Genomic DNA, 26,673 nt, shown 5'->3' with positions numbered 1-26,673 from the left:
TCTTGTGCTTACAGCACAGATGAAAGACCATTGCTGTGTAAGTATTACTGCCCTGATACTCTTAACTAGATTCACACAGGTCACTTACTTCACTTGAGTAAAAGGCTAAGAGCATGCAGATTTAAATTCCATATTCACAGTAAAATTTGTAATGACTCCCTACAATAATAGCAATCTGTGTATCCAAGAAAAGACTCACGTAATTCCTCATTAACTTTTATAATTAAAAGTATAAAGAGAAACATTTTGAAACAGAAATTCCTTACATCTATTGCTAACGCTAAATAGAAGCTTGGAGAGAGGAAAAAGTCCTTAATATAACTAAATCACACATTCAGGGAATTCAATAAATATTTCCATGACCAGATATTTGAAAGTACAGCCTGACCATAAAGAGCCATTTCATTCTCTTTGTGCTGCATGCTAGCTACCACTCTAGTGAAGGATTTCAGAGTTCTGGTACCAGATCTTACTCTGGAGGCGGCTCAGGCTGCACTGCTGCCAAGCTGGAAGGTGTATTTACAATGCTCTACCTATTTCTAAGGTAACTAGCCGGACAATGACCTTTACTTAATAGTAAAAGCAAGATATTTTACCTATTTTCTTTTATTCATTGAGTAAGTGTGGGAAGACTAGCTATTACTGCAGAGTAACTAATTGCAGTAAATCCATACAGATCAGTATGAGAATAGAGTTTGTGCCAAAGTTCCTTCATCTACAAAATAGAGACAATAGCTTCCTTTCTTTTACATCTATTTGGACTGCATTGTTTTAAAATTAATCTGATGTTTGCTAAAAATGAGGAATGCCTAGAAAAAAAATTCTTACTAAGCAAAGAATATTCTAATGTAGGAAAAATACTACAGATTTTAAGGATCTGACCTGCTTTGTAAGATTTGGGGGGGGGGGGGGGGGGGAGGGGCAGAACAAAACCAAAAAAATAACAAACCAACAAACCACAGAAAAAAATAGTTATTTGTTCAACTTCTAACACAGGCAACATAATTAAAATTGGCAAATTTAATGAACTGACAAGGAAAATTCATTACGATTTCCAAAACCTTACTTTATAACAATTTCTTAAAGACGTACAAAGTAAAATTCTGGCAAAACTTTTATGTGCTATTAAGTATTTTAGCTGTTGTCCTGGTTTCAGCTGCAACAGAGTTAATTTTCTTCTTAGTAGCTGGTATAGTGCTGTGCTTTGGATTTAGTACAAGAATAATGTTGATAACACACTGATGTTTTAGTTGTTGCTGAGCAGCACTTACACCAGTCAAGGACTTCTTCAGCTTCCCATGCTCTGCCTGGTGCACAAGAAGCTGGGAGGGAGCACAGCCAGGACAGCTGGCCCAGACTGGCCAAAGGGCTGTGCCATACCATATGGCATCACGCTCAGTCTATAAGCTGGGGGAAGAAGAAGGAAGCGGGGACATTTGGAGCAATGGCGTTTGTCTTCCCAAGTAACCGTTACGCGTGATGGAGCCCTGCTTTCCTGAGGATGGCTGACACCTGCCTGCCCATGGGAAGTAGTGAATGAATTCCTTGCTTTGCTTTGCTTGTGTGTGCAATTTTTGCTTTACCTGTTAAACTGTCTTTATCTCAATCCACGAGTTTTCTCACTTTTCCTATTCTCTCCCCCATCCCACCAGGGTGAAATGAGGAAGCAGCTGTGTGGTGCTTAATTGCCAGCTGGGGTTAAACCACGACACCTATATAAAGCTTCTAGTAATACTTCAGCCATTTCATATCACTGATCACTTTATGCAATCACAATGGTTCAACAGTATCTGCTTGGCAAATGGGAAAAAGGTTCATAAGAAAACTTTGTATCCAGTAAATGAAATGCACAGGGTTATAGGATATCAGATCCAAAAGTGGTTCCACCATGGCTTATAAAACACATCCTTGTAAGTCTGCAGCTGGGAGTAGCTATGTTTAAAGTAATATTGCAACAGGATTTTCTAGAGTAAGAAAAGTATTTCCTAGCATTCTGAAGAGGAATAGGAAAAAGCATACAGCACTATTCAAAAGCACCTATTTAAATTTAAAAGTCCTTACTCCAGTGGGATGTATTGCATAGGTTATCAGAAAAATAATTGCCTACGTTACAGGATCATGTTCTCCACTAATATGATAATTAATAAACTAAAACCCAAACCTGTCATGCAGTGGGCCATCTGACTTGACATTGCTATAAAAGCAAAACTGGAAGAAAAGTAACCTTAATAAACATTTTAAAACTCAACTGAACTTTAATGGATTTTTAAAATTATTTACTAATTTGATGTAATGAAAAGAATATTAGTAACTCTTATGGAGCATTACCACACAACCCACTCACAAATAACATAATAATGCCACACACTTGTCAGTGTAACTTCTGTATATATATTTTATATATACTCCATAACATAATTGCACTGTGTTAGATCAAAGATCCATCTTCACATTTTTCAACCGTTACCTGTAGCAGATAAGACGCGTAAGTTCAGAGCAATCTTTTTCCTGTGGGCCCTTCCACTTTCATCACTCAACTGTGTATGAACTTCTTGAGCATCAGCTGGCAGTAACGCCAGTTCATTGGGCCAATAGCTTTTGCTGAATCTCTCCTTTACGAATTTGCCCAAAATCTCTGCGAACTCATCGACACTTCTGGCCTTCACAGCACCCTGTGTATGTAACTTCAGTGCATGTCCCCACTTCAGATGTGAGAAACAATTGTTTTTTCCAATACTGTTCATGATTTCATGTATTTCTGTCACAACCTTCCTCTTACTCATCTCCACCTGCACAACCTGCAAAGCTGAGGAGCTCTAGTCAATTTAATGGTGTTATATGCAAGCTCTTCAGTAGCTCTGGCATTTGTGTTACTCTTGTTTGAACTTCTTCTCCTTTTACTATATTCTTTTTCAGAAGGGGTGTCCAGAACTAATTGCAGTGTTGAATATATGGGCTCATCCTGGATTTGCTAAGTAGAAACACACAAGCATCCTCCTCATATTCCGTTTGGAATGGATCTTACTTGTGGTTTCTTAAAAACTATTCAGCTACAGTGTTGTTTTTAATAAGAAATAAAATGAAGTGCTTTTTTGCCTTTTTACTTTTTTTCCCAACTATGGTATACACAGTATAAAAAAATTGGCTTCCTATTCATTTGCAAGTTTTCTTTGGGAAAAACTTAAGAGAAACTTAACACAATTCTAAGAACTTAGCGAAAAAGAGGCTTTAAAAATACTGCAAATTTCTTATTCATATGATAGGTAAGATTACAGAATATCAGTACCTCCTCTGACAGTTTGTAGATAAAAATTTTGTATTGCAGGCATGATCAAGTGACAAAGCTATTTCAGCCTGCAGAGACATTGCTGCATCACCTTGTACTTGGCCAAAAACATCCCCAGAAAAGGCAATGTTTTAACAAGAGTCCTCAGTACTTAATATATTACAACCCTCCGGTTTTCCATCTTCACATAGACGTTGTAGTAAGTTACTACAGAACTCTTCTCTTCCCGATCTGCACTAAAATCCAGCCAAGCATGGTATTTCAGAATCTACCAAAAACAAGATGACCTGGAGGACAGATTCTTACAAGACTGACAATGGTAGTACAAAAAATACACACCACTTTGGCATCCAGCTCTGCCTCTAGGTCTTTGTTGCAGACTGAAGGACAAGCTTCCAGCTTCTTCCACTTGATGGCTTAGATAGTATCAGTATCATGTTTATGTGTTCACTAAAAAGGTTGCATGTTTTTTCTGAAAAGCAGTGGCTTTAAATTCTGTTCTGCTTTCATACAACAAGATATATCAACTAAATTCTAAAAGGACACCATCTGGAAGGTCTACACAGTATAGTATTGGATGTATACTACACCAAAGCATCATGTATGACCATACTTTATAGTCATACATATAGTCATTCATAATGATGAAAGTTCAGTACATTTGATGCAATCCGAGGTATAAGCTCCCGGATTCTCTCACAGTACCTATTTCCTTAATGAATTCTGGCATAGTAATAAATACACTCAAAGGACAAAAAAAAATTGAAACAGTTTTAAGTAGTTCTGTATATAGAGAAGAATACTTTTACATTGTACTTGTCTAATATTGCACTTAAAACCCTCTGAGTATCAGAATTTTGGTAACCGCTTTGATAAACTTTTAATAACATTTTTCAAAAATACATTGTGAAGTAAAGACTGGAAAAGCCAAACATAATTTTAATTACTTTAGAAGTATTCACATATTAAGAGATGAGGCAGCCCACACATAATTGATTCCAGGACTAGTACTACAGAGTATATATAGATGCTGTCCTTAAGCACTACAAAGGGTTTTTTCTCCTTCAAATTATAGCATGAATGTTTTGACATCTAAAAATCACAATTTCAGAGCTAGGATATTATACCTTTAAAAGAAGCCCTTCTTCCCATATCTCCATAACATATATCACCCCCTTGTTATGCAAAATTATAAACAGGTATTTTGCTTGCTAGATGGAAGTAAAATTTTAAATACATAAATAGTAACACTGAATGAAAAGCACTTATGAGTTCTTTCAAAGACTAGAGATGGGTTAAGTGTTTTTCTATCAAAAACTTCTGTGAATAGAAACATACATTAGCTTTAGTTCCTTGACGCAGAGATAAATAATAATTACTGCCAACATTCACTATATTGTAATTTCTCTATGTGGTAAAGAACCCAATTCTGCATTCTGGTTTCATAGAGAAATTCATATTTACCTTTTGTAACAAAATGCCCTAGCTTTTGTGAATTACTAAAGCTTTAGCCTAATATTCAACTCTTCATTCTAATTACACATTCTCTGGGCTAACAAGAATAGTAATGTTTCAGAGGAGAAGAGAAGAAATTTCCTCTATCATCCAATAAGGTTCCTGTTTAGGTAGCAAATCAAAACAAGAAAAGAAAAAAGCATTGGTTCTAAAGGGACCTGGAAAGGAGGTACTGGTGACAACACAAAAAACCCAGGCTAATACAGGATCAGAATATTCTCTATTTCTATCTAGCTTAAACCAAATTTTAATGTATTCACATTACATTTGCAAATCATATATCTAAGTTGCAAACCTCCAAACTTTGCAGTTACAAGTTAATTTTATATCCATTAGTTATTGCTGTTAAGTTCACACACACTGAATCCAGAGACCCCTGTGTTGGCAGATCCGCTGTTCGGAGGTTCCAGCTTTTTTGTGTCATACAACACGACGCCAGGCATGACCTCAGGCCAGGTTTACTGTCTACAAGGTATGATGCCAACATGCTTGACACAACATAGTAATCCTTACATGTCTGTGAGAAGGCACTGGCATGCAAACATGACCAAAAGACCAGTAAAAAGCCTACATAGTTTCCAGTTCCCTTTTATTTTTCCCGTCAGACAAATACATACAAGATAACACCTGCATTCTCATTTGGATTTTCATAATCCAACCCTATCACAAGGCAGCCTGCCACCCTACATGTGGCTTAATAAAGACTCCTTTCTCTATTTTCACTTGTCTGTACCCAGACATATTAGCACATTCTCACATATGTGGCTGAGTGGCAACTTTTATGAGGCCTACTTTGACAAGCACTTTAGAAAAGCATTTATGTGAGTATGCATTCTAACAAGCCTTCCAGCAAAGCCTGCACTTACGTACAAGCATCATTTTTCACATGAAAGAGGGAGTTGCGGACATGTAAACGCATATGCATCCAAAACTAATTCCCAATTACAAATTCATAGAAATTTTAAGTTTTAATGTTGATATATTATACTCTGGGGCTGTCCAGAATCTGATCATGCAGGCAGGCAATACTGCACCCACATGCAAGAAATGGTCCTATCCCTGCTTGGAAAGGAGGTATCTCTGTCCCCTCAGTCTCCTGTTGGATCGTTGAAAAGATGAGTATCAAATGTCCTTTCAATGGAAAGAAATCTCCTCCCAAGATCTCAGCAGTTCATAAAGCCCTGCAAGAAAGCGCTCTCAGTGTTTATAATCATCACTGCTCTGTGACAGACTGGATGTGGACTCTTTCAACAGCCATCCTGCACTGTTTGGAAACCCACACGGTGAGAAGTCTCAGATGACCTTTCTGACATGTCCCATATATATGGTCCATGGGTAGCAGGTTTGGAGGATGCTGCCCAAAACGTTGATCATGACTCTGCTCACAGTGGACTTACCCCAAACTAATCATTGAGTAATGGGAGCCTAGGGTTACAAAACACCAGTAGCTGAAAGTTATTCTCTCAAACACAGTTGTAGGCATATCTATTTCAGGTAGCTACATGGTTCCATGGAACCACTACATGGTTCTGCTAAACCAGATTTGCCTGCCAGAGCCCAGAATCCCTGGCTAATCAGAGACTAAACAGTTGCAATGATAAAAGAATCCCAGAAATTCATTATCCCTGTCTTCTTTCTCAGATGACAAGACATCCGGAAGAGCAAAAATAATTTCTCCTGGAATGTCTTCCCAGACACAAGGTTACATGCTCCGTTCTCTCCATACTGTGCCTCTCTCTGACTGATAAACAACTTGAAGGCACCAGGGCTCACTTGTAGATGAAAACAGAAACAAGGCTTGCTTCTTTATGTGAGGCCACATGTAATTGCAAAGGCAGCAGCAACATGCTACCATTATCCATGCGAGTTACAGTGTGGTATTTCATAAAGAGGTCCACTGGGAACTCACCGTCCAGAAAGCAAAGGACTGTGGGACAGCTTTCTTTTGGATAGTTTCAAAGCACAGGCCTAATGGGAACGTCCAGGCCAGGGAACCTGACTAGATCTAATCCAAAGCAAAACCCCTAAAGCATGATGAGAGTAGCTACAGCGACCTCAGCAACAACTGCTTTCACCTACTCGTCTGCTTCTTTTGTGCTTCACTACTTACTAATGCAGACAAAGCCTAAAACTACATTAAAAAAAAAATCTATATACACCCAAAACTACTTAAAAATGAAAAATAATAAGCACAAACCCAAATGCAGTTCATGTCATTACGAACAGTAATTATAAGTGCACAGCGCTATTCAGAAATATTCTGCATTCTTGTTGCATGTCTCAAGTTGGGGAATTTCACCTAATTAAATTTATTGCCAATTACAAAAGCTTTAATTACTGATTCAGGTATTGAGAAACAAGACGAATAGTCAAACAAATTCCCAAAGAAAACACTTTTCCTCTCTCTTTCTTTGTCTATGCTTCACTTCAGACACCCCTCTCTCCTCCTTCCTAGTCCCCAGTCTCCTTGCTTTTGCCATTATGTTACACTCAGTCCTTTTGGTAAGGCAATGGGTGGTGCAAGAGAGTGGGGTTAGTGCATAGTGGCTTGCTCTTTTTGCCTTTCCTTGTTTCTTACTCCTTTCAACTGCTTCAGCGTGTGTCCTCCACCAGCTGAAATCCCCTCAGGGATCGTACCTGTCCAGCGTGAACTCCTCCATGGGTTGCAGTCCCTTCGGAGGTGTACCTCCTGTGTTTTCTTTTGTGTGTCCTCATACATCTCCTCCTGCCTTTCCCTTCATGCCTACTCTGTTATCTCCCTCTGTATCTCCATTTGTGCATTGTTTTGTGTCTGCTGCATCACCTTTGTGCCTCCTTCTGTGTCTTCTTTTGTGCCTCCTCACGTTCCTCCTCCTGTATCTCCACTTGTGCCTCCTGACATGTTTTCTTTTGTGTTTCCTCCTCTGCTCTGGTGTTTCCTGTCCCTAGTAGCTACCGACCTTCCTTAAATATGTTTTCAGAGGTGCCATATGCTCTTCTGTTTGGTTCCAATTTCAGTTTTGCAGTGGGTCCGTATTGTCCTTCACGGAGCTGGCTGGAAACAGCTGTGCCCAGCACAGGGCAGCCCATGATCTCCTCCCACACAGGTCAGCCCTGCAGCCCCCCTGCTATGAAACCTCTTCCATTTATGCCACATACAATTCTAAAGGTGAACAGAAAAAAAAAAAAAAAGAAAACGAAAACAAAAAAAAAGAGATAATTTTCTAAAGCTCAGCCATAATGATATATGGAGTAAATCATATGAATGGCAACGGGCGTTGACAGAAAACACCCCTTGTCATTAATACTTGATAAACAAAAATAACTTAGTTTTATGCGATTAATCTCTTCTGAAGAGCTACTTACAGGTGCATTAGTGAGAGATGTATTCATTTCTGAAGAACAGATCCCAAGACTACACATATATGTTTTGTTACATATACCAGTCCCAGAATGTGAACTTTGGCTGAGAAGACTATATACTTCTGGAAATTAATTAAATTTGGCTTACCATAACAGAATCAAGTTTTTGCTTCACCTTCTGCATTCTCACTGATGCTCTTGCAACACTGACAAACTGATCTGCCGGAGACATCATTGAACTTTTTTGTATAGGAATTTCAGAAAAACTGCTAAAGAACTGTGGCCCTCTTGGTGCGGTTGTGGTAACTGATGAACTGAGATCTTTTACAAGTTCAGCTTCCTGCTGTGCAACTGTAGAAATAACCAATATTAATGTGTCAGGTGAAGCCTTACATTGCCATGGGGAAAAAAAAAATAATTGAATGATCACTGTCATTTTGCCAGCCATGTCTTCAGTGAAACACCATCAGAATCTGTACTCATAGTGCTATAGGGAAAACCTGAAAATGACATGAAATTTTCCCCATACTACCCCATTTCCCCCAACTCTTCCTGATCACAACTCCATTCTGTCATCTGTGTTCAATGACCCCTCACACAGAACTGATATTCTTGTATTGCTTATAAACAATAGTGTTCTCCATGCAGAAATATCGTCGGGGGGGGGGCGGGGGGGGGCGGTGTGGTGTGGAAGAAAGGATTGTTTTCAAAGGCAAGAAAGTTATATAGCTCGCACTGAGTTCCAGTCAGCTATTTTACTAGCTACATTTCACATTTTTTCCAGCCTAGTTCAAGTGAGCTTATTATACTTGAGTAAAATTTCAGAAGTTGCTAGACATATATACAGGCACAGGAGGCATTCTTAGGAGGTAGCCTGCTCTAGAATAGGATACTTTTGATGAAAGTTGTGCTTGCTGTCATTTAAACAAATTGTTTGACTTTTGCAATTTTTTGCACTGTGGTCTCAAGCCAACAAAGGTTAAAAGGATTCTTCATGAAAGTTTTGTCCAGGATATTAATAAAACTGTTGGTGTATGTAAAACACATACTGTTGGAGTCTTAAAAACTGTGTCAGTGACTAAAATTAGTATTACTATATGATTAACTCTTTCAACACTAGGGCAGTAAGACTATCTTCTGAAAGCAAAGTGTGTGCTTTTAACCAAAAAAGGAACAAAAAGTTAGTAACAGACAATGTAGAAAAGACCACAACTATGCAAAATCTTACTGTCACCAGCGACTTAGTTAAGCAGTCAGATGATACAAATAACTACCAGTGTGTTATCTGTGTGATCTCTAAATATACACACACACACATATATTAACCTACCCTATTAGCTTTTTAAAGACTCTCTATCTGCTGAATAGTCAAAAAATTTTAAAGAAAACCTTCACCCAAAAAATTTTCCATAGTTCTCTAGAATGCAGGTATCTTACTGGGTTGAAGTTTAGCACTGCATATTGATTGTAAAGTCATTCCACTTTATTTTCCTGTAAAAGTCAACCAGTTCAACAGACAAATAACCTAAACTGTGAGATTTGATATGAGTAATCTTGTTAGTACATGTTATTTAAAAAGCAAATGTATAAAGACAGGATTATCTTTATGAATCTAATGTTCACTGCAAATATAATTCAAACAAAAATCTTGCAGATATGCAAAATTTATTGCATCATTCGTATTAACTTTATCTACTGTCTAGATGCAACATGACATCTGAAACTATGTCCTTAATTGAAACAATGCCACTGCTAAAGCTAACCCCAAAACCAAAACATCAGAAGAGCCTGCAAAGGACAGTCTGAATTTTATTTTGTATATCAAAAATTCAAAGCTAGCATTTATCACTTTCTCTTTAATATAACATGGGGAATAAATGTATCTCTCACATAATCACACCACAGACATAACACCTGTTTATTAAAACAATCTATATGCATATTAATTCATTTCTACGCAGATTTTAAACATTACTTTGTAACAAAGCCAGCACAAAATAATGAGATTTCTACTAAGCTATTCGTTAATTTTCAGAACGATAGTATTTTCTGGGTCTGTAATCCACCTTGACACTTGAAAAGAGGCTTTTAAATATTTATATGATGCTGCCTATATATGATAAAGTGTAAGAATCACAGAGGATGACATACAATAACACATTTAAACTTGAGGTTGCAAGGGACCTCTGGTGACTGGTTAGGCCAAAGCCCCCGCTCAAAGCAGGATCACCTACAGCAGGTTGCTCAGGGTCATGTCCAGTTGGGTTTTGATATCTCCCAGGATAAAGACATGTATTAACATCAAATGACTGTTTTCTTTTTCCTTCAAAAGAAGTACAAATACTAGCAAATCACTTCTAAAAATAAAATATTTACAGGTGCGTATCAAGAAAATGTGTACTGTACCTTTATAATCATAAATATATACAAGTATTGGCTGGTTTTGACCAAAGGCACAAAATGACACCATGTGTTCATGTGGATGAAAGGCAACATCACGAAGTGGAGATGTGAAGGAGAGTTCAGAATATATGGCCACCTGATCTCCTACAGAAATGAAATATGTTTATTAATACCATGGAAACATATTTGATACAGCAAGATGTCACTTGCTTAAAGCTTGTGTGACTACAGTGCAGCACATGCCGCTGTAAATAAATACTTTTCAGTCCATTTCCTTATTGAAAAGTAATATTTGGCATAAGACATAATATATGCATGCTTTTAAGTTACTGAATAAGTCAGAAAAGGCAGTGCTGTTGCAACAGCTGCAGGAAACCCCAGAGGATGCATCAGGTTAGCCGAGTTCTCTTGTTCTGATAAGCAAGTTCTGGAAAGGTGGCTTTCCACAGTATTTGTTTGCGCTTGCATTTTGCCAGAGATAGCTATCTTAGTTGTGGATTTCAATTATATAATACTGACAACAGGAGTGAAAGTTGAGCACAAAATTACTAAAAAAATTAGCTCTTCAGGTGATGGCATTATGAATGCAAGTACAGAGCGTAAGCGAGAGTCAAAGCCCAGTGAAAACATACTACTAACAAAATTTCTCCCTTCCTTTAGTTTTATTCTTTTTTCATTTTTCAGACGAATTATGTAGCGGCATAGCTGTAAGCTAACATAGTTGGAAATGTGGAAAGAAATTACAAACGGAACTGTTGGTTAGCTGCCAGTTTTAAAATATTTACTTTTTCCTTTTTAAAAATTATTTAGATCATAATTGCAGACAGAACATAATGTCATCAAAACCAAAAAGTGTATTCTTCTATCTTCTACTGTTATTTTTGTCCCTTTCACCTCACTGTACAAGGAAGATGACAAACTCTATTTTACATTTGCTTAACACCTTTCCAGAAAGATTTTGGTAGCTATTTTCAAACTACTCAGTTTGGGAAATAATTCACAAAGAAACCTTACATTCCAAAGGCCAAAAATATTGAGTCTCCACTCACCCTTGGGAAATAGATGAAATGGTTCTCAATAAAAGCCTAATTCCGAAATCCAAAAAAATGCAATAGAAAGACTGATTTGACTTAATACATTTTTGTGCATTCTGTTTTAAGACCCTCATCCACATATGAAAAATTGCAATACACAAAAAGCTGAGTTGAAAGTGCTCCATTCTTGCTAGATATTATAAATGCTACCTCTGCCTATTAATTTCCTCTATAGAGAATTAAATTTTAGAGATTAATAATAGCTATTTAAAAGGTGGAGTGAAGGCTTCAGGATTTAAGAACATCTTACTGAAGTTTTATTCCGTATCAAAAGTGTCTCAATAAAGCTTACAAAATCCTTTCCCCCTCAGTCTTGACAACCTGGCTTAAGACCATAAAATAATTAGTTACCTGTTTCTGGATTCCAAACGTAAGCTTTTCCATCTTCACTTCCAGAAAACAGGAATGTACCACATGGTGTTAAGGTGCTGTGAATCTTTTCTCTGTAATTTGTGGCACCTATGTATTTCTTTGTAGCCAAGCTAAAGATAAAGAACAGTTTGCAAATGTAGCAGATACTTTCAGAACATACAATCTAACTTTTGATGTGTCAGTGCCCCTCTCTATTCCTCGGAAAAATCAATACACCTTGCCTCCCAAATAGATATGCAAGCACCCACCTTTTGCAGAGTGCAATGTTTACCCTTTCTTTTCCTTGGCTTTCATAATGCACCTGAAATTATAGATGAAAGTGTACGTCTTTGTCTTTTAGTAGAAAATGGAAATACTCAGATCTAGAGAATGGATATAGATGTAGTAATTTGCATTTTCTTGATCCCAGGCTTTGCAGAAAATGGGGAAATTGGCACTATTACTCCAAGCTCTGCCAAAAAAGTTTTCATTACACTTCCTGAGCTTGATTACATCCCAGAAGTGCTTAAATTTATCCAGCAGCTCTCTTTAGCTCTTCAGACTAATGTCTGTCTCCTTGGTTGGAAAACCAGCAGTAGAATCAACAAATTTTACATATCAATGTTGATTTACTATTAACATTAACATTTTTAATATTATTGTCCTACTTAGGTATCCTAATCTTTTTTCAGTGAAACACTACTGGTCAGCAGAGTAATCATGACCTACTAATGAACTACTGTCAAACAGTTTGTAGGCATCAAGTAAGAGAGAATCTCCAGAAAGATTTAAAGAAGCATAAGCCAGCTTGTAAGAGGCTATCTCAAACATGAGGTACAGCTTGGAAAGAGACGTAAAAGTTCAAAATGGAGACTAATACAGCAGTGATACTACGATGCAGAATTCGAGGCAAGAAGAATGGCAATAGGCCATGACAGCCCTCAAAGACAATAGACAGTAATTTTTAAAATCTGTTACTGCACAAACAATGCAGGTATGCTGGGAGAAGTGCAATGCAGTTAATATGACATGAAAATTATTCTTAACAATATCCTGAATAAATATACCTCAGATACAATTCTATTTGGCAAGCAAGAGAAAAGGATGCTTTAACTGTCAGAGTGCAAGACCATATTAGCCCAAATAAGAGTTTTAGCTATGCGAATAAGAAAGATAGTATCTCTGAGACGTCATGCAGAAGAGCTCTGCAAGATGTAAAACTAACCTGCATATGAAACCCTAAGGAGAGGTCTGAACCAAAACCAAATCCCTGATCACATACCTGAGTGACAGGACAACAGCGTTATCCAAAAAGATCAAAAAAGCAAGTCGAAAGAGGAAAGTTAAGAACAACTAGCTGTCAATCAAAGTGAATTGTGTTGATCTGTGACCTCCACCCCCTCTTTTCTCATGCAGGGAATGAACAGTTAATGCTGACGTGTAAAATTATCGCTGCTGGGTATCTGACCCTGTGGTTTATTGATAGACTTAAGCCCATGTAACTGTGGGCTGCAGTCAAAGCAGCAGTCCTGCTGCTGTCCTCTCCACCCTTATTTTCCCAGGCTCTCCCTCATTTATTCTCTAGTGTTTGGGCAGCTATCAGATGAGTTAGATCAGATAGTTGATTAAAATGAAAATTAATCATTTGTATTTGTAGGCTGATTTTTAGTCGGATCAGTGCACTGATCTGACTTACCCTGCATCAAAAGATCTCTACATCTGATAAAAAGGAAATGCTACGAATACATGGCCAAAGGTATGGGAGACAGGAGGAGATGGTGTGTCCTACGGACAAACTAGCTTAATAACTGTGAAATTGCATGCCATATTAACTCTTTCTTAGAGATTAATACTCATGCCCATTTTTCTCTCTCAAACTAAAACTCTGCACCTTTTAGGAATGGCAGTGATAGAACACTATCTGCTTCAAAAACTACAGGTTCCCTCTGTTAATCCACTGATTTCACGCTTGGATTGAGTGAATAGTTCAGCCTTCTACTATGGTCACTATAAATTATCATTTATAGTAAAAGATGAAGAGTGCACTATTAAACTGGAATGTCTTCAGCTATTTCAAACACCCAACCCAATATACTATTTAAGAGTGAGATTTCCTGAGAGAGTCAAAAGTATGTACAAAAGAACATAGTTTCTCATGCTATGAGAGCATAAAGAGGTATTTCCCCCAGGTAATTTCATGTAGACCACCAGGGACCTTTGATTTTCTGCATGGTGAGGCAAGGAAGGGAACCCATGAAATTAAGGATGAAGCATTTAGAAAGAGCTTTCATAACTTTAACATGACTTTCCAGAAGAGAATGTTCAGGTGCATCTTATCAATGTGTAACTGATAGGAGTAAGACTCTTCTCAGTTCCACCCAGTGAAAGGACAAGAGGGAATGGACACAAATTGAAATACAGGAAATTCCATTTAAAATTAAGAAAAAAACTTCTTTTACTTTGAGGGTGAATGAACACTAGAACATGTTGCTCACATGTAGAATCTCCATCCTTTGAGATACTCAAAACCCAACTGGTCAAAGCCCTGAGCAACATGCTCTCGTGCTTTGATTATTGGGGTTGGACTGGACACTCTCCAACCTCAATAACTCAAGTGATTCTGTGATCCCCTCATTTTTAATTGTAGCTTATTATTAAAGAATCATGTTCACAAATATTAAAAATGAGAAAATCATCAAAAACTAAGTTAAAAATATCTCACCGCCTGCTTAATATACCATAACACGTACATTATTTTATATTTTAGTATTTATGATGACAATCCTTGTTCCAGTTTATCATCAAAATACTATTCCCAGAGTCTTAACAATGAGAAAATAATGCACAAATAAATGTTATAATTTCAGTTATTTTCACACCTAGGTTGCATTTTTAAAAGTTAATTCAATCTTTAGACTAGTGTCTTCTTCATGCCACCTTAAGCCCCCAAGTAATCTAGTAATTTTTGGATATTCTATTCTAAAAGACTTGCCCAATATCACACAAAAGGTCTGTATTATAGCAGTGTTTTGAAACCGTTTCCTAACCCTAATATTGCTATCCTTGATTATTAGGACATCTTTCTTCTCCACAACTATACATTTAATAGTTTTTATGGTGCTTTATTTCCCTAAGTAAATTTTAAAACAAAAAGGAAATACACACTTGTCACCAAAAATCTACTTACATTCTGAGATCCATGATTCTCAGGGTACTGTCTTTGGTGTGGATTAATAAACGCCTTCCATTTGGATGCACCTCCAAATGATTTATTGGTGTTCCTTTAATATCATTTTCTTTTATTTCCTACAGAAAGAAGGAAAATAACATAAAATAATATAACTTTGTGTTTTAAAACTCATGTTTTTACACATTATTATTCATTTTTCTCTTGCATTACTCTTTTTCTGCCCACTTCATTCTATTTGGTTAAGGAAAAAGTTTATTCCTGTATTAACGCATTACATCCTAGGCAATCAACTTTTTACAACCACAAGGCAGATTCTACTGTGACTCTGAACTTCTGAAACACAGTTGATGACAGAGATGCTGAACATTAGGCCTCTAAGCCATGAACAAAGGTGACTGGTAAAGCTTGTGGTCTATTTTATTGTTGTCTCTAGAAAACAAACCTAATGCATTAGCATTTATCTGTTAATACAATGCTATTAAACCCCAAGCATTTTCACGTTTTATGTACAAAAAATTGAAGTTGTGAAACAATTAAAAAATTTTAAGTAAGTGAATCACAGCATGTTCTACCAGCTCTTTTGTACTGTTATTTAAAGAAAATACATCTTTTCAGGTAAACAAATGTTAATGTATAAAAAAATTTTGAATTCAAATCAAATGACTAGATTTGGAACAGTTCACATAAAAATTACAATGCTAGTTTAAGAAATCTGTATACCTTATTAATCCTCCAGTGTTGAAACAGGCGTTGAGAATTCCCTTTGACAGATGTATCCCAAACTATTATCAGTCCTGAACTATCTCCTGAGAACATGTGGAGCCCTGTGAAATAATGTCTTATAAGTAAAAGAATACCACACAAAAACAAATACAGAAAAGGATGTACGAACAAGAAACAATTTTTTTCTATTACTTTTGTGAATAGGTGAACACCAATTCTTTCCTCTCTTTTGCTATGATATACTCGTTGCAAATTCATTTTGCTCATGCTGCATGACGTAAGTTGATACCATAAATTTGGTTTCAGCACATAAGTCAGATACTGGGGTGCTGAATATTCTTTTAAGTTTTTTCATTTTTACTCATGTTCTAGAACCAGCAAAAAAATGAGCATTTATAGCTCAATGAGCTTCACATGATAGCCTAATGCTTACCTATACATTCACTGAGAACATCTTGAACAAGAACAAACACTGTTTTCCAACAGCTATGCTTAAATTAAGCACAAATACTTTTTCTTTATAAAAATGCAACTCTTTCCTCTTTGTAGTACCTATTCCAGTGAATACCTCCAGAAATAGACGACCTAATTACTAATGATGTCACTAATACCAGAAAAAGTCAAACACTTCCAAGTGTCTTATTCATTCACCCATCTTCAACTCTTCCCGCCCTCCACCAGTACATGTCAGTACATCTCTCTCACTACCTGTTAATCTACCAGTTAACATTATTCACAATGGTCAAATCTCTGTCCTTTTCCCTCAGTTTTTCCACATTCTCTGTCAACGTTGACGAGTTCATCACCTCCCCACTTCAGTCTAGCATTAAAATTCTCACCATCTAACTACTGCTACCTCATGTTCTTTATCTTTGTATTGAGTTGATAACTTTGAATGACAACATGGTGGAGCTGTCTTTGCTACTGTTCTGATCATGCAGTCTCCTGTTCTGAAGCTCGTTTCAGATTTCCTGCTTCTGCTTTTAAGTTAGTACATAATTCTTCCACCTGCTTCTTTAACAAAACCTGCCTTTTTTCCAACTTACCTCTCTACACTAACTGCTAGGCTTTTCACCTGCATCCTGATCCATTTGTCTCCTCTGAACAGTAGCATCTGTGCTTTATGTTCTGCTAATTTTTGCTGCAATATGTACAAAACATCAGCTAACTAACAACAGGTAGTTATAGGGACAATGAAAACTAAACTATGACCAAAATTTGTCCAGTCATCATTGCCTGATCACTACACATTTGTTTGCTTGTCCTTTCTACACCTACCTTTTCTGATTACTCTCAGTTTATATCAGGGACTGTGTCCCTTTGTGTTTGTCCAAATAAGGCATCACACTAACATATTAATTGCAAACGCAGCTAAAACTATTCTATTCTGTTATATAGCATTTCACATTGCCTCTATGAAATAAAGCAAACTAGTAACACTCAAGTTGGTCTTCAACTGAAAAGATGACCATTTGAAAAAGTAATACTAAGTACATACCTTCTGCATCAAAACAAAGTGTGTTGATGAAACTTTTGTGACCATCAAGCTCCTGTAGCAGTTGCCCATGGATTTCTTTCACATTTGCATTCCAGATTCTAATTACTGAGTCGTAACATCCTGTCACGACCAATGAGTCAGCAATTGGGTGGTACTTTGCAGTGTAAACAAATGAAGGATGAGGGAAAACTCTCACTGCAGATGCTGCTTGCATTTCTATTTTCCACATTCTAAAAGGAAAGGATGTTAGGTTATCTACTGTATAAAGCAATGCCATACACAGGTATAACTGATGCCGTATTTTGTGCTAGTGGTTCTAGAGGCAAAAGCTTGCAAACACTTAACACCACCTGTTTATCCTACCAATTTGTTCCACCTGTATTTAATCCTTTAATATGGTACTTTCTAACAAGAATTAAGATACATTTACTACTTTACATAGTAGTCTGTCTTCAAAGTAAATTCATGACTACTTACTCATTTAATGGATATTTTGCACATTTTAAAATACAAAAGGAATTCCATGGAATGGATCGGTTTCTTTCAGGTGTTATAAACAAATTAAGACCTTCCGGTGTATCACTCATTTAAAAACAAACAAACAAACAAACAAACCCCCACAAAGGAACACTTAGGACCACTAAATATAAATAAAAACCCAGAAAGTTTTAAAAGAACAATTACCTACCACACAGTGATTGTGATCTCAAGGATGTTTTCTTCACATAAATTCAGTTCTTACTATTCATCTATTTCCTATCCTTCACCACCCATAGCTGTAAGATCAGATTTCTCTTAGGAAGTGTTTTTTGTTTGATGCTATACATTTTATTATTGAGCCTTCCCCAAAAATGAGTCCGTAAAGAATGGAACAGTACCTGGATCATGAAATACAGGTGGGCAGCACATTTCAGAGAGCGCTCAGTTACAATATGAAATTTAATTGAGTGCCACCCTTCCAAGCAGGGTGACTACTTCTGGTGGCTGCTGAGGAATTCTAAGCTTACTCTGAGGTGAGTTCATTACAAAATTGCAATCCCTTAGAGTATAGCAATTAACTTGCAACTTAATGTGCAAAGGTCACAAGGAGTTTACCTATCTTTTAGAATGGTTTTGCTCTAACAACATAAAAGTTAATTTATTGCTCACAAATAACGTGGGACTAAAGCTTGGGAAGGCTCAAAGGTAACATACAAAACACTATGAAAAGAAGGATTCACGTAAGTTCCCAAACCTCCCTTCAAGTTGCCTTAGAACTCAGTCCAAGAGATGATCCAGGTAATAAACTGATAACGACTTTCAAGAAATAGGGTGCCTTTTGGTCTCATCCTTCAATTCTACCATGTTTCAATGGCAAAATGCTCCCAATATGAAAGGGAAAAAGAAGAAACTCCTTGCCTAAACAGACTTTTTAAGGAGCTTAACGCAACGGACAATAAATACAGGAACTAACAACTCGTACAGTGACTATGCATAGTACACAGAAAAGGAGGCAGACCACTAGAGTTTCAACTTGCTACCACAAATTCAAGAATTGAGGAACAGCTGGGCCTTCTTATAGGTAACATAAATGACCAAAATTGATATTTACTTCAATATAAAAAGTTATTATTTAATCTGCTTCCAAATAAAAAATAAAAACATGGGCTAAGTTCTCAAAATGTTCTTTTTAGTTCCACCCATACAATATATCATTTAACAATTCTTCTGGCATTTTAATTATGCAACTGCCTGTAGCATTACTGAGTTGCATAACAGAAACAAGAGATAGGGATCTGAAGTTGCTCGTAATAAAATTATGCAGTGTCACAGCCATACTTTCATGTTTTTCTACAGTTTTGAGGGTTTTGCTTTTAAACTTTTAACAGATTAGTATTTTAACATTAACACTGAGTTGAAGTACACTTTTAAATTGTAGAGGAAAATGTGTACACATTCTGCCTCAGAAATAATACTATCAAATTACATTTACAGCAATTTAAGTTGTATTATTTAACTATGTGTCCAAAAAAACAAAAGTTACATATATAAGTACAGTGTGGCCAATTTCTACATGTAACTTGAATCTTAAATTTTCAATTTCCTTCCTCATGTTCAAATTTGCAAACTTAATACTGCATTTATATTATAGCAATTTCTCCAAGGACAGAATATTCCAGCTGTCTCAGTGACTTCTGGAAATATAAAATCTTTTGATTTTTTTGCTGCAGTGTAGATTTAGACACTACAGCTTCTGCAGAAACCTTGGTTTCAAATACATATACATTATAAACTAATATAGTAAATACAGTGTAAGTGATTAACTCCATCATAATTTTTGTAATATTATAGAGTAAGTCACACTGCAATCAAATCTTTAATTAAAAACATTATAGCACAGTTTTTAGTAAGAAATGAAACTGGACCACTTTCTTTTGTGCTTCTGATGCTACCTGCCAGAACATCATCATCATACTGACCTGACAGTGCCATCAGAGGACGCAGTAAGAAGGTATTGATTGTCTTTTGACCAACAAAGATCATACACTATGTTAAGGTGACCATAAAATTCTCTCAGGAACTGTCCAGAAGGAATTTCATACACTAGTGAAGTTGAAATAGAAAAATAAAAATTTTGTAAGTATTTACAATCAATTATATGCAATTATTAGTGCAAAGTTTAGTCTAATCTTGGGCTGAGTTTCTGCTAGCATAAGTCAACTCATTTTCTTTATCTTCTCATTTTCAGCGAGCATGATCAAATACTTGCTAGATATCCATGGACAGCAAGCATATACTTCCATCTAGTGGTTCACGGATGTCACGAATGTCTTAACCCTTAAGAATCAGCCTACTTCCCTTAAATTATTAGAACCAGATTAGGATTTCTTTTTTTTTTTTTTTTTATTTTTTTTTTTTTTTTAAATTTTGACAGCTACTCAACCAACCTTCAAAATAGATTAACATAGAGATCATTTTCTGGGGCCATGTAATAAAGGATTCCAGACTTACTGTTCCTTGCATTTAAACATTTACTTTGTGTACACTTAAAATACTGTTCTCTCTACATCTCAAAATTCTTATGCAGGGCTTAAGAACCATGCAGTTGAGGCTACTGTGAAGAAGCAGCCCCAAGTTTGAATAATAAGGAATATTTGTAGTTCCAACTGAACTGGACCATGGAGGACAGCAGCCTCCATCTGGAGATGATGGTATTCCAGGTATCTAACTTTCATGACAGGTTAGGAGAAAAACTTACACAAAAAGCATGTGGTGGGGGCTGGAAAAGCTCTTTCACTTAAAACCTTATTATCAGAAAATATATGTTCCTTATGCAAAGTGACTTAGTATTTCTGTTAGACCTCTGCACAGAAATAGTGTGACTTCATCCGTTAAACTGTACATGCATTACCATGTATGAAAAGCCAGTTCCAGTCCTATTAACACAGAAAGAGCATTTTCCTCAATGCTCTTCAATGCATAGAACAATTTACAAAACACAATTATAAAACAAAACCTCTAAAACCCCCAAAATTGAAAAATACATCTTTTGCCCTTTAATTTCAAACTACATGAGTTATAAGAAAAAAACCAAAACCAAACCAAAACTTATTTTAAACTTACAAACAATGGGATAGCCATTCCTTCCTGCACATGCTGCTGCCAGTGTTCTCCCATCATGAGAGAAACGAATACAGAAACAGCCCATATCTCCACCTCGCAGTGAAAACAGATGTTTGTTCGGTATGCGGCAAACCTAGCTTTTCAGGTAAGAATTGGGATTACAGAGTCATGAATATTAACTACCCAATGCTTAAAGCACATTCTAAGTTTTAAAAAGCTACTAACATCTTAAGGGAATGTAAAAGAAAAATTCAACCTTATAAACAGAGACAGTTCTTCTGCATAACTTAGGCCACATCTAGTTTGCATATTTGTTTCTGCCCCATTATTACAGAAAACTAGCAAGCTTTAAAATCCTAAGAAAATTTAAAATTGAAATAATTTCCTTAAGAAGTGCTTAACGATGACTATCATTAATAATATAAACTGTAGAGTTAGACTGTAAGTCAAGCTTGTTTAAGGAGTCTAAGCACAACTTTTTGTAGCTTAATGATTGCAGTGTGAACTCAGAAGACTAACTACAGGCGCTCAAACCTTTGGTCTACAAATCTCCTTTAGCATTCCTCATCTGTATTTCAATTCTTTATTTTTTTAAGCATAACTGGAGACGAAACATTTCAAAAAATTGCACAGGTATTATAGTCGCCCTTCCTCTCCCCCAAAATATTTCCTCTGTTTCACCCAAGGGCTTTTTCTCCAGAACTAAATTCAAAGTTTAAGGGTAATTAAAATATCCAGAGTAGTTATGTGATTATTTAACCTAAACCTGATTTACCTTTATGAATGGAAAATGAGTATGAACAGATTCATATGCATTTAAAAGTACACAAATAGATCTACTTATGACATAACTGAATATACACTGTTCACTTCAGAATGAAGGTAAACACATCTTGTCAGAAACTGTACAAGCAGTTAAGCCTTCTTATGCTTTTTAACCTCTCTAAAATAAAGCATTACAATGTTGAGTCAATAATTCTGGTCAGAACAAACTTCTTTTATTTACAGGTCATGTAGCTACAATTCACATATAAAATGAATTTCATATTTAATTCATATGTCAAATAATTCATAATTCTATAGAACATTTTGCAAAAATAACGTCATCCATCTATCTATATCTATAGAGACATACACAAATATATTGTGGTTCTTTATAAAGGTATTTTAGCTTTAAAGGTAAAATAATAATTTAAATGTATAAAAAGGAAATAATAATTTTGAGCAATTATTCATTTTTAAACAAGTACATCTGCTTTAATATTCTTTGGCAAACAGACATGCCACATCACGCTAACCTTACTGAAACTTTTTCACAAGACAGCACATCACAAAATACATCATCGTTGCTACTAAAGTTCTTCAATATGGACATGGACTAGTCTAAGAATAAATGAGCTGCCAAATTTTACTTGTATTACGGCAGGCAAATATTCTTAGGATCATATTTCTCTTGGTTTTGATTACACACTTACTTTCAGAATGGTAACTTTCTGAAAAGTAACAAACATTAACATAAATACACCTTTTAGGTATCCTGCCATTTTTGGTAAAAAAAATTTCCATTGTAAAAACAGACTTGTCTATTCTTTACTATTTTATTATTATTAGCAAACTTTACTGGAAAATAAAATTAAGACCATGTATATTTAAGTGTTCTTTTTGAAAGGATCCGTATAAGGCCTACAGTATGGAATCAAAATGAAAATCAACATTGTTTGTTAACAAATCTTTTATTATTCAAAGTTTTATAGAACGATGAACTCATGCTAATGCCATTCTACAGAAAAATATGAAATCATTGCATGGACATTCTACATAGTTGCAAAAATATTCCTTTGATGATTGCTAATTTCCATTAGCTACAGTCATCTAGGAGCTAGGATGAAGTCAGCAAGGACATTCTTAATAAGGTTCTTCAATGAAAGTTACTTCATAATTCTGTCATACTGTAAAAATAACTTTAACTGATGAAACAAAAAAAAAAAAAGAGGGGGGGAAAAAAAAAAAAAAAGAAAGAATATATATTTCCAGTCAAGCTGAAATCTGGGAGCTGGTTTCCTGTCTTACTTCCACTACCTGAATAGCCCTACTCTTTCAAATTCCTAGAGAATTCTGGAGATAAAAATAACTGACTGTTCTGGAAAAAAATGGTTACATCAACTGTATCTGGTAAGAAGCTAAGCATCCTCTACTATTTCTGAGAGTTCCTTATGTTTTGTTTTTTGTTTAGTATTTTTTTTAATTTGCTTTAATGAATGACTTGCTTCATAATACTTATATCATAAAAACAAAGTTATAAAAAGATAGTAGATCTTTAAAGCATTTTCCTTTAAAAAGCAAATAAAAACACTTCACCTGTCCAGGCAATCTTGTCCATTTAAATGGCTCCTTTTTCTCCTCTGGAAAAGGTTCACCTGATTTTTTAGATCCCTCTCTCTGGAGCTCACACAGTGTTGCACTACTTTGTTCCTGCTGAACAGCTATCATAGAGCGGAAAGAAGGAGCAACCTTAAGGCAAACAAAACTAAGTTTCAGGAAAAAACATTTTTAAAATGAACAGCATAATAGCTGAAAAGATTAGAAGATTTTTTTCAAATACATTGCATTCTTACATCTGAAAAATAGAGATTGGAAAAAGCTTAATATATGAAAACTGCGTAGCAGAAATTTCATTTAAGTAACCAGCATGTCAGAAAGTAATCTGAGCTTCCAAAGTTGTGTCAATCAGATGGTATCAAAGATTTTTCAAATAATCGATACTTTTCTATTTTTATTAACTTACCAGGTCAGTGAAAATTAGTCTACCTGGTGAAGGTGTTGTATTAAAAAAAAAATATAGAATTTCAGCACGTAAATAGTTCCAGTGACATTAACCTACCACCTTCAAATCAAAACACTGCTTCGGCAACAAAATCAATGCATGATACCAAAAGGTATTACCAGTGTTGTGTATCGAACAAACCATGTTCAAGTGTTGCAAAGAAAAAAAGGAGGACTGACCACATTTGTGATTTTAATTTAGGTAAAGCATGTAGGTAAAGCATATATACGTTCCAAACTTCTATAAGTACACTTACTGAACCTTACCTACAAGTTACACTAAGCTTGAGCACACAGGAAGCCTTAATGCTGTGAAGCAGCCTAGAAGTCCCATGGCTGAGGGGCACAGAGGCCATTAAGTGGCAGCTGCAGTTCTGATTGACTTCACTAAGACAAGTCTCTCCAGAAACACATCTGAATACCAGACAAAATTACCGTTTTCTTCCAGGCTGATAGTTGGTAGGTATCCACTTCAGGGTGAACTGTCTAAGTTCTTGTGACTAAAGAGGGAGGTTGGACACGTACTATGCAAGTAGAAATCAATTTAGGAACTTAAATCAGTTGTCCACACATAGATGTCTACTTTCATGCAAGATGTCCTGTTTTATCTGAGACATCTATTTTCTTATCTACCAGCCCATGCAAGAGGTATGGGAGATCTGCACCCTTCTGAAGAGGCAGGAGACTAGGCAAGATCTGTAAGAGATCTTAAATGGAAGCAGAAACCTATGCATAGAAAACTGTATCATCCCATGGCTCTTATCTGGAGCTCAATCCTAGCCTTGGCAAATCTGGCATTTATCAGAACAAGAATGAAATAATATCAGTAGCCAACGGATCCAAGTCAAGCACAGCTCAGAAAGCCTACACAAATTCATCACATCACTTGAGCTTCATAGAATACTGTAAAGTAAGGACAGCTGTAAAACAGTGATAGCACCTAAACATACCAGGAGAACATTCAGACCATGAAGACAGGCTCAGAACACTTCCAGAAAGATGAAGAACAGCTGCTCAAGCAAAGCACACAGAATTCCTAACAACCTCTGCAGCTGACTGAGCAAGAGATCTGCAGATGTCATTCCAGTACACAGATTAGAAAAATGTCCCAAAAACATATGAACTAACCCCACAGATTATCTTGGTTTTGAACCACATCTCACCAGGCTTTCACAGAGTACCCTTGATTGTATGAACAGTGAGCAGAAGAAAGACTTATGAAAACTGTAAATACATATGGAAAATTATTTAATAGAACAACGTTGTACTTGCATTGTAGAACAATAAATGCTGTATTTATCTGGAATGCACATCTCAGCACATACCAATGTAAGCCTGTCTTTAAATCAGTTTTCATTTGAGAAAAAAATACGACTCATTATAGATTGAGGATGCAGGGAGTCAGTTAAGTGATTTACATCTTCTCTCACTTATAGAATTTACACATCTGCATAAGTCCAGTGACTTAAAATGGCCTTTCTCCTAATGAGAAGGAACATCAATCTTCAAGAAAGTAACCTGAAAGTTTTCTGACTGTCAATGGCAAAATATTCAAAGTTGCTGATGGGAAAGTACTCCTGTTTTTCAAAGATAGCTATGAAGGCCTGAGTTTGGAACATGTATCTTAAGATGCAAAGTTCTAATTATAGCTAGTTACATACTAGCTATTTTATATACTGCATGTAAGTACAGCTTTTATATACATTCATACAAAAACACACACTCACATGCTCTAGGTAGTTACTAGTTCCTACAGAAAAGTCTGTATATTTGTAAATCTATTTATATATTATATATTTAACTTACATGACCTGGCAGTTTTATGCCTCTCACGGTTACATACAAAGTTGATGGGTAACGATTTCTAGGACATTTTGCCCACCAGTCATAAACCTCAATAACATTCGAATGTGACTTGGTCCTTGGAGGTGGGTAATATAACTGCAGACGAAGTTTTCCATCAATGTTTCGAACTCCATTTGCACCTACAAGCTGAAAGGGTGATTAAAAAGAGGAAAAAATGTGTTACGTTAACATAAAAGTAATAAAAGTCATTGATTATTTCTAGTATCTTAAACAACTACAGGATAAACTCCAAAATCCACTTCCCATTGGGGAAATATACTATCCCTAAAAATGGTAATGAAGTAAGCATGTATTAAACACCCCCAGGATCAAATCACTAAGATTAAAGCTTAGATGGCGGCCTAGTTTTGAAACATGCTTCATATGCACAACAGTAATATCCTGTATGTGGGAAGACCTCTGCAGTAACTTTTTTTTTTTTTTTTTTTAATTACTACTTGCTGGAATCACCCAAATCTCAAAGGACTGTCAATCCACAAAGAGCCTGTTCCAAATCTGTCCCCTTTGAACGCTGCAGCGAAGGGCACTGGTAAGGCTTTGACTCTGAGCAGAAGATACAGCAAAGTAGTAACCTTTCCAACTTCAGAGGAAATAGAGTTCTCTCTATTGAACTAAAGAACAAGTGTACCTACTGCAATTAACACTGACCACTGTTTATCAGGACATTTCTACTTTGACTGATACAAATGAAAGGATAATGCAGACAGATGCAGTAGGAATGAAGAACAGGCCACAGTTTTATTTATATTTATGAGCTGGAAATTCATCCTTCCCTTTGTTCAGGAGTAGGCTGTACTGAATTCCTGGATGCACAGTTTCCACCAGCTATACACCCAGGCACGGGATACCAGACTCCTGATTCCCGTAGATTCATCTTGGGCAGCGCTGAGAAGAGACTCTGTATGGAATGATATGGAGGGCCCTCTCCCTTCCCCTAAACTTGCAGTCCATTATCTCCAGCATTTCTCATTTTGTGGAC

General features: G+C 36.2%; 1 protein-coding gene across 11 annotated transcripts in view; it reads right to left on the bottom strand.

Moving 5' to 3' along the window:
* The window catches only part of AHI1 (Abelson helper integration site 1), a 127,083-nt gene that overhangs the window by 83,226 nt on the left and 17,184 nt on the right, over window positions 1–26,673 (bottom strand). For 9 of the 11 annotated variants that reach the window (XR_015708079.1, XM_087774044.1, XM_087774046.1 and 6 more), the window contains exons 9-18: window positions 25,635–25,820; window positions 23,364–23,516; window positions 21,006–21,138; window positions 19,862–19,985; window positions 17,403–17,632; window positions 15,902–16,005; window positions 15,179–15,297; window positions 11,992–12,122; window positions 10,550–10,690; window positions 8,292–8,494 (exon numbers count right to left, since the gene is read on the bottom strand). Coding sequence is in view for 8 of the 11 variants with exons in the window: in XM_087774044.1 (XP_087630170.1) it covers window positions 8,292–8,494; window positions 10,550–10,690; window positions 11,992–12,122; window positions 15,179–15,297; window positions 15,902–16,005; window positions 17,403–17,632; window positions 19,862–19,985; window positions 21,006–21,138; window positions 23,364–23,516; window positions 25,635–25,820 (1,524 nt within the window). In the remaining 3 variants the exon portion in view is untranslated. Of the gene's footprint in view, window positions 1–2,467; window positions 7,944–8,291; window positions 8,495–10,549; window positions 10,691–11,991; window positions 12,123–15,178; window positions 15,298–15,901; window positions 16,006–17,402; window positions 17,633–19,861; window positions 19,986–21,005; window positions 21,139–23,363; window positions 23,517–25,634; window positions 25,821–26,673 lie in introns of all 11 variants that reach the window. The other 2 variants (XR_015708080.1, XR_015708081.1) reach the window with 2 other exon arrangements.

This window comes from Nipponia nippon, unplaced genomic scaffold (genome assembly GCF_047370975.1).
Source record: "Nipponia nippon isolate SJK-2023a ecotype South Korea unplaced genomic scaffold, ASM4737097v1 scaffold_4, whole genome shotgun sequence".
NCBI classification, from domain to species: domain Eukaryota; kingdom Metazoa; phylum Chordata; class Aves; order Pelecaniformes; family Threskiornithidae; genus Nipponia; species Nipponia nippon.
Note: the sequence above shows the minus strand (reverse complement) of the source record. Positions and strands in the feature narration are given on the sequence as shown.